A 13,181-nucleotide genomic window follows, 5' to 3' on the forward strand; every position below is an offset into this window, starting at 1 on the left:
TCCCCAGCATCTCCAGCAGGAGGGGATGGGGAAGACCTTGACCTGAGACCCTAGCTCAGTGGCAGAGCCTCTGCTCGGCATGCAGAAGGTCCCATGTTCAATCCCCAGCATCTCCAGTTGAAAGGACCAGGCAGGAGGTGATGGGAAAGACCTTGACCTGAGGCCCTGGCTCAGTGGCAGAGCCTCTGCTTGGTGTGCAGAAGGTCCCAGGTTCAATCCCCAGCATCTCCAGTTCAAAGGACCAGGTAGGAGGTGATGGGAAAGACCTTGATTTGAGACCCTAGCTCAGTGGCAGAGCCTCTGCTCGGCATGCAGAAGGTCCCATGTTCAATCCCCAGCATCTCCAGTTGAAAGGACCAGGCAGGAGGTGATGGGAAAGACCTTGACCTGAGGCCCTGGCTCAGTGGCAGAGCCTCTGCTTGGCATGCAGAAGGTCCCAGGTTCAATCCCTGGCATCTGCAGTTCAATGGACCAGGCAGGAGGTGATGGGAAAGACCATGACCTGAGATCCTGGTTCAGTGGCAGAGCCTCTGCTTGGCAGGCAGAAGGTCCCAGGTCCAGTCCCTGGCATCTCCATTTAAAAGAATCAGTGGGCGACAGTGCAATCCAGTTGTAGCTGAGTTACAGCAACCCCATAGGGTAGGAGTGTCAAACTCATTTGTTATGAGGGCTGGATCTGACATAAATGAGACTTTGTCAGGCCAGGCCATGTATGTTATAAAATGTAATGCTGGTTAGTGGAGATATAAACTTGATAAAAGATAAAAATACAAATAGTTTTTTAAAAGCTTAATATAAAACATACTTAAAACATTAGCGCCCATTGGTCTCTTTGTGTCTCTGTCCTGTGCGATTTAGAGAACGAGGCAAAGGAAGGTCTGGTTCTTTCCTTCCTTCCCCAGGGGACCAGAAAGGAGAGGAGCCTCAGCCAATAGAAGGAAGAGAGGCTTGGCTCAGTAGCTCTGCTGTGTGATTGAGACAGCCTGCCAAAGCAAGCCCTGCCTTCCCCCCCCCCTCCTCCCCAAGAGCAGAACCTCAGCCAATGGAGAAAATAGAGTCTCTGCTTTGTAGCTCCTGTGCAATTGAGCAAACCTGGCAAAGCAAGCTGTGATGCAGAAGGAAGCAAGAGAGAGGGAGAAGGAAGCAGATGACAGCCAGTTGCTCAGGGGCCTGATAGGAGCCCTCCAGGGGCCTGATTCAGCCCCTGGGTGGCATGTTTGACACCCCTGCTGTAGGGTTTCCAAGGCAAGAGATGTTCAGAGGCGGTTTGCCGCTGCCTGCCTCTGCATAGCCACTCTGGACTACTTTGGTGGCCTCCCATCCACGTAATAACCAGGACCAGCCTTGCTTGGCTTCCAAGATCTGATGAGAGTGGGCTAGCCTGGGTTGTCGAAGTCAGGGCAAAGGAGAGGCATGGGGAAGGGAACATCAGATAACAGCGGGTGAGTTTTGACAGTCTTTCCCTGTCGCTCCCAGCTAATCCGGACGCTGGAGGCCCAGCCGACGTTCTCGCAGCGGGATCGGTGTCACGCGGCGTCGCTGCTCTCTTTGGCGCTCCACGGGCGCCTGGAGTACCTGACGGACATCATGCAGACCCTGCTGAGTGATCTTGTCGCCCACTGCGTCGCCCGCAACCCGAAGCTCATGCTTCGCAGGTAGGTCCCCCAGGTGTTTGCGTGGAACCCGGTTGTTGCTGTGGAACTGCTCCCCTTTTGGAGAGCCAGTTTGGTGTAGTGGTTGAGTGTGTGGACTCTTATCTGGGAGAACCGGGTTTGATTCCCCACTCCTCCACTTGCACCTGCTGGAGTGGCCTTGGGTCAGCCAGAGCTCTGGCAGAGGTTGTCCTTGAAAGGGCAGCTGCTGTGAGAGCCCTCTCAGCCCCACTCACCTCACAGGGTGTCTGTTGTGGGGGAGGAAGGGAAAGGAGATTGTGAGCCGCTCTGAGACTCTTCGGAGTGGAGGGCGGGATATAAATCCAATATATTCATCTACCTCACAGGGTGTCTGTTGTGGGGGAGGAAGGAAAAGGAGATTGTGAGCCGCTCTGAGACTCTTCGGAGTGGAGGGCGGGATATAAATCCAATATCTTCATCTACCTCACAGGGTGTCTGTTGTGGGGGAGGAAGGAAAAGGAGATTGTGAGCCACTCTGAGACTCTTCGGAGTGGAGGGCGGGATATAAATCCAATATCTTCATCTACCTCACAGGGTGTCTGTTGTGGGGGAGGAAGGGAAAGGAGATTGTGAGCTGCTCTGAGACTCTTCAGAGTGGAGGGCGGAATATAAATCCAATATCTTCATCTACCTCACATGGTGTCTGTTGTGGGGGAGGAAGGGAAAGGAGATTGTGAGCTGCTCTGAGACTCTTTGGAGTGGAGGGCGGGATATAAATCCAATATCTTCCCTACCTCACAGGGTGTCTGTTGTGGGGGAGGAAGGAAAAGGAGATTGTGAGCCACTCTGAGACTCTTCGGAGTGGAGGGCGGGATATAAATCCAATATATTCATCTACCTCACAGGGTGTCTGTTGTGGGGGAGGAAGGGAAAGGAGATTGTGAGCTGCTCTGAGACTCTTCGGAGTGGAGGGCGGAATATAAATCCAATATCTTCACCTACCTCACAGGGTGTCTGTTGTGGGGGAGGAAGGTAAAGGAGATTGTAAGCCACTCTGAGACTCTTCGGAGTGGAGGGCGGGATATAAATCCAATATCTTCATCTACCTCACAGGGTGTCTGTTGTGGGGGAGGAGGGTAAAGGAGATTGTGAGCTGCTCTGAGACTCTTCGGAGTGGAGGGCAGGATATAAATCCAATATCATCATCTTCTTCTTCTTCTTCTTCTTTGGAGCAAAGTTCCGGGAAGCTAAGATTCTGTCCGGCTTCCAAGATGTGACGATACTTGTCTTTTGGAGGGGAGAGGCCCACGTACTTGGTGGAACCGCCACCAAAAAGGCCACTAAGGCACACAGCCCAAAATTGGCTGCAAGCGCTTCGTTAGAAATGTATAATGAACATATGCACGTATTTGATTCAACATGCTGACTCATGCAGACACCGAAAGCAAGCATTGAGCAATACATAAAGAGCACCAACTCCATTCTGTGTTGCTCTCACAAATGTGAATCAGTTCCAAAGTCTTCACAGAGTTCCAGTCAGTGTTCCCTCTAACGCAGATTTTTAGCTTCCAGCTCACACATTTTTGTCATAGTTCAGGAAAGATGACCCCAGAGCACACTGATTGATGCAGTCGCTCACAGCTTTAATGCCAGTTGCTCACAGAGTAGAAGTTTTGCTCACAAGTTTCTGCAGCTTAAGGGGAACATTGGTTCCAATAGTCCAAAAGGAATCCAAAAGTCCCCGTAAGATGTAACTGCGCAAAGGTTTTGGACTATTGGAACTCTACGGAACCTTTGGAACTGATACACTTTCACATTCGTGAGAGCGACATAGAATGGAGCTGGTGCTCCTTATGTATTGCTCAGTGGTTGCTTTTGGTGTTTGCATGAGTTAGCATGTTGAATTAAATATGTGCATATGTCCGTTATACATTTCTAACAAAGTGCTTGCAGCAAATTTTGGACTGCGTGCCTTAGCAGCTTTTTGGTGGTTTTTCCAGACACAACTACCTCATTTTTTTTCATGTGTTTGATGGAAGCATCCATATTAGGTTTGGCTGCTGTCCTAAACTTGCACCCTTTCGGCCTTTGTTGATCCTCATAGTTGGTTGCCGGAACAAGAGGACATGAATATCTGGCATGATATTTTTGTGTTAACGTGTGTACATCCGCAATGAGGTGCCAGGACTGAGTGGTAGAGCATCGGCTTGGCATGCAGAAGGTCCCAGGTTCAATCCCCAGCATCTCCAGTTGAAAAGATCAGGTAGTAGGTGATCTGGCAGGCTCTTTCCCTCCTCCCTTCCCCAGGGAACCAGGAGAGGAAGGAGCCTCAGCCAGTAGAAGGAAAAGAGGCTTGGGTCAGTAGCTGTGCTGCGCAGTTAGCTTCCAGTAGCAATATTTAGCTACCAATTTTGTACTTCTCCCATGGGAACCAAGGAACTGGGCAAAGGAAACTCTGGCTCTTTCCTTCCTTCCCCAGGGGACCAGGAGAGGGAGGAGCCTCAGCCAATAGAAGGGAAAGAGGCTTGAGTCAGTAGCTGTGCTGTGCAGTTAGCTTCCAGTAGCAATATTTAGTGCCAGGAAGGATGGGGCAGTGACTGAAGAGTGTTTTTCTGGGCCCGTTCTGCAGGACGGAGACCATGGTGGAGAAGCTCTTGACCAACTGGATGTCCATCTGCCTCTACTCCTACCTCAGGGTAAGCTTTCTCCGGGTGCCTTGCCTGGGTTGTACAGTCCAGCTCAACGGCAGGAGAGGGCGGCTTGTGTAGTTATTGGGAAGAGGGCTGGTGGGGAGGCGGAGGGAGGAGTCTCGCCTTGCAACAGTGTCGGGACAGCAATCGAAAGAGTGGTAGACTCTCATCTGCAGAGCTGGGTTCAGTTCCCCAACCCTCCTCCGCATGCAGCCAGCTGGGCGACCTTGGGTTAGTCACGGTTCTCTCAGAGCTCACTCATCCCTACCCGACCTCACAGGGTGTCTTTTGCAGGGAGTGGAAAGTGATTGTAAGCCACTCAGAGACTCCGTCATGTCGTAAAAAGAAAGGTCCCCTGTGCAGGCACCAGTCGTTTCCGACTCTGGGGGTGAGGTGCTTTCACAGGGGATTGGGAGTCCTGTTCCTCTCACTCAGGAACCCCTAAATTGAGCAGGTGGTGGCAGCGTGCCCTAGTGGCGGGAACACAATTAGCTGCCTTCTGGGGTTGGCAACTAAAAAAGGGAGTTGACGGGACCGGGTCTGAAGGTAGAATCAGGCCGGTTCCGCCACACCACCCCTCGTAAAATGTCTGTTGTGAAAGCAACGTCACCCCAGAGCCGGAAACGACTGGTGCTTGCACAGGGGGACTACCTTTACCTTTTAAGAGCCCCGTGGCGCAGAGTGTTAAAGCTGCAGTGCTGCAGTCCTAAGCTCTGCTCACGACCTGAGTTCGATCCCAGCGGAAGCTGGGTTTTCAGGTCGCCAGCTCGAGGTTGACTCAGCTTTCCATCCTTCCGAGGTCAATCAAATGAGTCCCCGGCTTGCTGGGGGGAAAGTGCAGACGACTGGGGAAGGCAACGGCAAACCACCCCGCAAAAAGGTCTGCCGTGAAAAGGTTGTGAAAGCAACGTCACCCCAGAGCCGGAAACGACTGGTGCTTGCATAGGGGGGACTACCTTTGACCTTAATGTCAACTGATAGGCAGTCAGGGGAATGACCGCAGAACGGGAGCGATACACAAGTTCCATCAAGGTCCTGAGGTGGGGTTGGGCCTGCAGCAGAGAGGGGACAGCTGTCGCTCTGCCGCCCGAACTCCATCCCTCCATCCACGTGTCCCTTCTCTGTTCCTCGGTGAAGGAAGTGGCCGGCGAGCCCCTCTACATGCTGTTCCGCGCCATCAAGTACCAAGTGGACAAAGGGCCCGTGGATGCCGTGTCGGGCAAGGCCAAGCGGACGTTGAACGACAGCCGCCTTCTGCGGGAAGACGTGGAGTTCCGGCCCCTCACCCTGACCGTCTTGGTGCGGGGGGCTGGCCCCGGCGGCAGCGAGACCCAGCGGATCCCGGCCCGGGTCCTCGACACAGACACCATCACCCAGGTGAAGGAGAAGATCGTGGACCAGGTCTACAAAGGGGTGCCCTTCTCCCAGCGCCCCTCTGTGCACTCCCTCGACTTAGGTAAGGCACCTTCTCTTCCTGTCTGGAGGGGCCTTGCCATCAACAAAGATGGCACTCCAGTCATCTCCCGCTTCCATTGCCCTCGTCATTTGAGGCTAGGCGGAGCCTCCTCGGTTGTGGCACTAAAACCTTGGAACTCCCTCCTAAGGGAGATTTCGTTTCTCTCCCTCTTATTGGCGTCTTCCCCCAGTGGGTGAAGAATTTTTATCCCGTTTGGCATTCCCCCAACAAACTATTGGTCTACTTCCTTAGTTGTGTTTGTATGTCTCCGTGTTTTTATTTTGTTATCAAAGATCAGTGGTCCCCAACCTTTTTGGCACCAGGGGCCGGTTTTGTGGAAGAAGGTTTTTCCATGGACCGGTGGGGGAGAGAATGGTTTGGGGATGATACAATTGTGCACTTTGCGGTGGTTAAGTGTGCAGACTCTATCTGGGAGAACGGGGTTTGATTCCCCACTCCTCCACTTGCAGCTGCTGGAATGGCCTTGCGTCAGCCATAGCTCTTGTAGGAGTTGTCCTTGAATGGGCAACTGCTGTGAGAGCCCTCTCAGCCCCACCCACCTCACAGGGTGTCTGTTGCGGGGGGAGGAGATACAGGAGATCGTAAGCCGCTCTGAGACTCTCCTCGGAAGGGCAGCTGCTGTGAGAGCCCTCTCAGCCTCACACACCTCACAAGGGTGTTTGTTGTGGGGGAGGAAGGTAAAGGAGATTGTGAGCCGCTCTGAGACTCTGTCCTTGAAAGGGCAGCTGCTGTGAGAGCCCTCTCAGCCCCACACACCTCACTAGGTGTCTGTTGCGGGGGAAGGAGATAAAGGAGATCGTAATCCGCTCTGAGACTCTGTCCTTGAAAGGGCAGCTGCTGTGAGAGCTCTCTCAGCCCCACCCACTTCACAGTGTGTCTGTTGTGGGGGAGGAAGATAAAGGATATTATGAGCCACCCTAAGATTTGGAGCGGAGGGCAGGATATAAATCCAATGTCGTCTTATTATTATTATCATTACGTTGTAAAATACAATGAAACAATTATACAACTCACAGCCCAGTTGCTAACAGGCCACAGCCTGGTACTGGTCCACGGACCGGGGGTTGGGGAGCCCTGGTAAAGATTGTGCACATACCTTTTCAGTGCTGTTTTGATATTTTGGGAGAGGGAGCCCTGTTTGGTTTGAAAGACAGCCCACAATTTTTAGATAAACAAATAGAGGAATAAAAAGCCACTTTTGGACGCAGACACCATCCTGAGCAGTGAGAGGGCTACAGTCCAGGGTGACTTGGCAACGTGAAACTGCCTTATACTATATCGGTCCATCAAGTATTGGCTGCTCTGACCGGCGGCAGCTTCCCCAGGTCTCAGGTGGAGGTCTTCCACGCCACCTAGCACCTGGTCCTTTTAACTGGAGATGCCGGGGATTGAACCTGGGACCTTCTGCATGCCAAGCAGAGGCTCTGCCACTGAGCCAGGGTCTCAGGTCGAGGTCTTTCCCATCACCTCCTGCCTGGTCCTTTTAACTGGAGATGCTGGGGGTTGAACCTGGGACCTGCTGCATGCCAAGCAGAGGCTCTGCCACTGAGCCAAGGTCTCAGGCCAAGGTCTTTCCCATCACCTCCTGCCTGGTCCTTTTAACTGGAGATGCCGGAGATTGAACCTGGGACCTTCTGCATGCCAAGCAGAGGCTCTGCCACTGATCCAGGGTCTCAGGTCAAGGTCTTTCCCATCACCTCCTGCCTGGTCCTTTTAACTGGAGATGCTGGGGGTTGAACCTGGGACCTTCTGCATGCCAAGCAGAGGCTCTGCCACTGAGCCAGGTTAGGGTCTTTCCCATCCCCTCCTGCCTGATCCTTTTAACAGGAGATGCCGGGGATTGAACCTGGGACCTTCTGCCTGCCAAGCAGAGGCTCTGCCACTGAGCCAGGGTCTCAGGTCAGGGTCTTTCCCATCACCTCCTGCCTGCTTGTTTTAACTGGAGATGCCGGGGAATGAGCCTGGGACCTTCTGCCTGCCAGCAGATGCAGCATCCCTGAGGTACAGCTCATCCTCTTAAGTGTCCTTGGATCAAGCTAGGGCAGGGAGGGGAAAGGAAGAGTGTAAAATTCTCATGTATCCCACCCCATGCTGTTCCCTTCCTTAAGAGTGGCGATCGGGAGTCGCTGGCCACCTGACGCTCTCCGACGAGGATCTGACCTCCATCACCCAGAACCCGTGGAAGAAGCTCAACACCCTACAGCATTACAAGGTAGAGTGTGGTGTGTGAACTGAAGAGAAAGGCTTGATCCTGTGTTCTGATTCTAGCCTAAGAAAGGAATGGGGGGGGGGGCTCTGTCACAATGTTTAATCTCATTCTTCCTTCGAGCAGATCAGGGTAGCATCTCCCCTTCCCTATTTTTATCCTCACGACAAGCTTGTGAGGTAGGCTGGGCTGAAAGAGGGTATGAATCAGACTGTTGGTCCGTCTAAGTCAGTATTGTCTACTCAGGCTAGCATCAGCTCTCCAGGGTCTCAGGCTGAGATCTTTCACATCACCAGTTGACTGTTCCTTTTAACCAGAAATGGTGTGGGTTGAACCTGGGACCTTCTGCATGCCAGGCAGAGGCTCTGCCACTGAGCCAGGGTCTCAGGTCAAGGTCTTTCCCATCACCTCCTGCCTGGTCCTTTTAACTGGAGATGCTGGGGACTGAACCTGGGACCTTTTGCATGCCAAGCAGAGGCTCTGCCACTGAGCCAGAGTCTCAGGTCAAGGTGTTTCCCATCATCTCCTGCCTGCTCCTTTTAACTGGAGTTGCTGAGGATTGAACCTGGGACATTCTGCATGCCAAGCAGAGGCTCTGCCACTGAGCCAGAGTCTCAGGTCAAGGTCTTTCCCATCACCTCCTGCCTGCTCCTTTTAACTGGAGTTGCTGAGGATTGAACCTGGGACATTCTGCATGCCAAGCAGAGGCTCTACCACTGAACCAGGGTCTCAGGTCAAAGTCTTTCCCATCACCTCCTGCCTGGTCTTTTTAACTGCAGATGCTGGGACTGAACCTGGGACCTTCTGCATGCCAAGCAGAGGCTCTGCCACTGAGCCAGGGTCTCAGGTTAAGGTCTTTCTTATCACCTCCTGCCTGGTCCTTTTAACTGGAGATGCCGGGGACTGAACCTGGGACCTTCTGCATGCAAAGCAGAGGCTCTGCTACTGAGCCAGGGTCTCAGGTCAAGGTCTTTCTTATCACCTCCTGCCTGGTCCTTTTAACTGGAGATGCCGGGGACTGAACCTGGGACCTTCTGCATGCCAAGCAGAGGCTCTGCCACTGAGCCAGGGTCTCAGGTTAAGGTCTTTCTTATCACCTCCTGCCTGGTCCTTTTAACTGGAGATGCCGGGGACTGAACCTGGGACCTTCTGAATGCAAAGCAGAGGCTCTGCCACTGAGCCAGGGTCTCAGGTCAAGGTCTTTCTTATCACCTCCTGGCTGGTCCTTTTAACTGGAGATGCTGGGGACTGAACCTGGGACCTTCTGCATGCCAAGCAGAGGCTCTGCCACTGAACCAGGGTCTCAGGTCAAGGTCTTTCTTATCACCTCCTGCCTGGTCCTTTTAACTGGGGATGCCGATGATCAAACCTGGGACCTTCTGCATGCTAAGCAGAGGCTTTGCCATTGAGCCAGGATCTCAGGTCAGGGTCTTTCCCATCACCTCCTGCCTGGTCCTTTTAACTGGGGATGTCGGGGATTGAACCTGGAACTTTCTGCACGCCAAGCAGAGGCACTGCCACTGTGCATCACAGCTGTGCAGGAAACAAAACTGTCGTGGCGAAGCATACAGAGAGAGACAGTCCCACAAATAAGAGGGGCCAAGACCATAAAGGGCTTTGTATGTTGACAGTTAGTACCCTTAAACTGAGCACAGTAGTAATGGAACATCTGCAGCATGGGAGTCCTCTGCATGCTCCATCTAGCAATGACCCGCTACCAGAGTGATTTCTGCAACAGGCCCTCTTAGAGTGGCCTTTCTGACTGTGACAGGAAGTGCCCCCCAATGTTCACTCTGTTTCCTTCCTCTTTTGCTCCCTGCCTTACAGCAGGCCTCATAGCCTAGCCTAGCCTGGTTTCACCAAGGTAGTCGAGGGTTGCTACGCAGAAGCCGGCAACTTCCTTGGTCGTCTCCCATCCAAGTGTCTGCCCTGCTTAGCTTACAAGTTCTGGGGGGATCAGGCCAGGATGGGCTGTGAGGGGCTACTGTAAGGCAAGGCGTACTGTTTTCAGTTAGCGTTATAACCTCCTTCAAATCCCTGAGAGAAAACACAAGTTGAAAACGCCACCAAGTCAAGAAATGAGGGCTTTGCTTTGAGCTATGCACTTTCCCTTTCCAGGGTTGTGGTATCCAAGAGTCAGTCTTTTGCTCGTTTCCTCCGAGTGGTAGTGGTGTGTGTTTTTAAAATGTCTTGTCTGCTTTTTGTTCTTCCCAGGTTCCAGACGGGGCCACGGTCAGCCTCATCCCCCGCCTTCACAATGACATTTCCCAAGGCACGAGCCAGAACTATTTCTCTGGAGAAAGTGAGTCTGTCTGTCTCTCTGTCTCTGTCGAGCTGGTTTGGTGTAGCGGTGAACAGTTTTGCCTCTAAGCTGCAGAGTATTGTGAGCAAAAATTCTACTTTGAAGAAGAAGAAGATGATATTGGATTTATATCCCGCCCTCCACTCCAAAGAGTCTCCGAGCGGCTCACAATTTCCTTTACCTTCCTCCCCCAGAACAGACGCCCTGTGAGGTAGATGAAGATATTGGATTTATATCCCGCCCTCCACTCCAAAGAGTCTCAGAGCGGCTCACAATTTCCTTTACCTTCCTCCCCCAGAACAGACGCCCTGTGAGGTAGATGAAGATATTGGATTTATATCCCGCCCTCCACTCCGAAGAGTCTCAGAGTGGCTCACAATCTCCTTTACCTTCCTCCCCCACAACAGACACTCTGTGAGGTGAGTGGGGCAGGAGAGGGCTCTCACAGCAGCTGCCCTTTCAAGGACAACCTCTACCAGAGCTATGGCTGACCCAAGGCCATTCTGGCAGCTGGAAGTGGAGGAGTGGGGAATCAAACCCGGATCTCCCAGATAAGAGTCCGCACACTTAACCACTACACCATACTGGCTCTCCAAGCTACTGGCATTAAAGTCATGAGCTACTGGAAATAAAGTTGTGAGCTGCTGCATAAATTAGTGTGCCCTGGGGTCATCCTCCTGAGCTAAGACAAAAATATATGAGCTGGAGGCTAAAAATCTGTGAGCTAGCTCATGCTAACTCAGCTTAGAGGGAACACTGGTGGTGAAGTGTGCAGACTCTTATCTGGGAGAACCGGGTTTGATTCCCCACTCCTCCACTTGCAGCCGCTGGAATGGCCTCGGGTCAGCCATAGCTCTCGCGGAGCTGTCCTTGAAAGGGCAGCTTCTGTCAGAGCTCTCTCAGTCCCACCCACCTCACAAGGGTGTCTGTTGTGGGGAAGGTAAAGGATATTGTGAGCCGCTCTGAGATTCAGAGCAGAGGGTGGGATATGAATCCCAATATCATCATCAATCTTTTTCTCCCCTTGCGTGCATGCACACGAAAGCTCACACCTTGATCCAAACTTTGGTGGTCCTAAGGATGCCACTGGACTCAAGCTGTGTTTGGTTGCTTTAGACCAGGGGTCCCCGGACCGGTACCAGTCCATGGCCCATCAGCAACTGGCCCCCCCTCCGTGGCACCACGCAGCCTCGACAACCCCCCACCCCCCCTTGCAGCATCTCCTCCTCCCTCTGTTTTTACAATGTTAAGGCCGGGGAATGCACCTTCGGGGCTCTTTAAAGGCTCACACACACACACACCCCGCCAGGAGGAGGCAAGGGCAGCGCCACTTGTTCAACGGGGGTCGCTCGAAAAGCTACACTTTCAAGTTGGGGCTCCTCCAGGTGGCTATAACGAACACATTTAAAAGGGAGAGGGGGGGGCTGGGGGGAGAGAACTCTGATGGCACACAGCCACGCTCCCCACCGAAATTAGAGCTCACCCTTCAAGCGGACTTCTCTTCCCTCAGACAAGAAAGCAGCTAACTATATCTCCCCCCCCCAACAAAAAAAAGAAACAAAACAAATCAGCCAGTAAAAAAACAAAACAAATCAGCCAGTAAAAAAAAACAAATCAGCCAGTATCATAATGCCCCCGTATAAATCAATGGTGCGGTCTCATTTGGAGTACTGTGTGCAGTTCTGGTCGCCGCACCTCAAAAAGGATATTATAGCATTAGAGAAGGTGCAGAGAAGAGCAACTAGAATGATTAAAGGGCTGGAGCACTTTCCCTATGAAGAAAGGTTGAAACGCTTGGGACTCTTTAGCTTGGAGAAACGTCGACTGCGGGGTGACATGATAGAGGTTTACAAGATAATGCATGGAATGGAGAAAGTAGAGAAAGAAGTACTTTTCTCCCTTTCTCACAATACAAGAACTCGTGGGCATTCGATGAAATTGCTGAGCAGACAGGTTAAAACGGATAAAAGGAAGTACTTCTTCACCCAAAGGGTGATTAACATGTGGAATTCACTGCCACAGGAGGTGGTGGCGGCCACAAGTATAGCCACCTTCAAGAGGGGTTTAGATAAAAATATGGAGCACAGGTCCATCAGTGGCTATTAGCCACAGTGTATGTGTGTATATAACATTTTTTGCCACTGTGTGACACAGAGGGTTGGACTTGATGGGCCGTTGGCCTGATCCAACATGGCTTCTCTTATGTTCTTATGTTCTTAAGAAAAGAAAAACCACAGAAGCGGTACTTGGGGAAGGCAGAAAAGCGACCGCATCCACCCTCCCCACCCCACTCCTTTGAAAAGTTTCTTGAGAAAATGTGGCACTGTTCTTTCCCCCCCTTTTTTCTCTGCCTCTTCCTAAGCTCACTGCAGCGCTTTCTCTGGCTCCTCCTTTAAACAAACAGGAGAGCATATTCTGAGCTCAGCACTTGATATGAAAATGATTTGAATTGCAGGATATTAATCATCCCCCTTCCCACTCCCATTCCTGCTTCCTCCTCTGACTTGACATTGCAAAAACGGAGGGAGGAGGAGGAGGCACTGTGTGGGTGGGGCTGAGGCGGCCCACCTGGGTTTCTCTTAACCCTTTCCTGCTTCCTGTGCCTTCCTCTTTGCCTCTCCCCTGCACCTTGGTGGTTAAAACAAGGACTGTCAACGTAGATGGACGAACTAGGGGAATTTTCAAGCCCCCGACAGGTCACCTGTGCACAATTATTTAATTTGTTTACACCCTGCCTTTCTCCCCCATGAAGAGCCCCGTGGCGCAGAGTGTTCAAACTGCAGTCCTGCACTCCTAAGCTCTGCTCACGACCTGAGTTCGATCCCCGGTGGAAGCTGGGTTTTCAGGTAGCCGGCTCGAGGTTGACTCGGCCTTCCATCCTTCCGAGGTCGGT

At 52.3% G+C, this 13,181-nt stretch overlaps 1 protein-coding gene across 1 annotated transcript in view; it reads left to right on the forward strand.

Moving 5' to 3' along the window:
• The window catches only part of LOC132581839 (plexin-B3-like), a 169,398-nt gene that overhangs the window by 115,523 nt on the left and 40,694 nt on the right, over nucleotides 1–13,181 (forward strand). Inside the window, 5 exon segments of the mRNA XM_060253256.1 lie at nucleotides 1,448–1,655; nucleotides 4,243–4,309; nucleotides 5,441–5,759; nucleotides 7,889–7,992; nucleotides 10,201–10,288. Of these exon segments, the coding sequence (XP_060109239.1) occupies nucleotides 1,448–1,655; nucleotides 4,243–4,309; nucleotides 5,441–5,759; nucleotides 7,889–7,992; nucleotides 10,201–10,288 (786 nt within the window).

Source organism: Heteronotia binoei, chromosome 13, assembly GCF_032191835.1.
Source record: "Heteronotia binoei isolate CCM8104 ecotype False Entrance Well chromosome 13, APGP_CSIRO_Hbin_v1, whole genome shotgun sequence".
In the NCBI taxonomy this organism is placed as follows: Eukaryota; Metazoa; Chordata; class Lepidosauria; order Squamata; family Gekkonidae; genus Heteronotia; species Heteronotia binoei.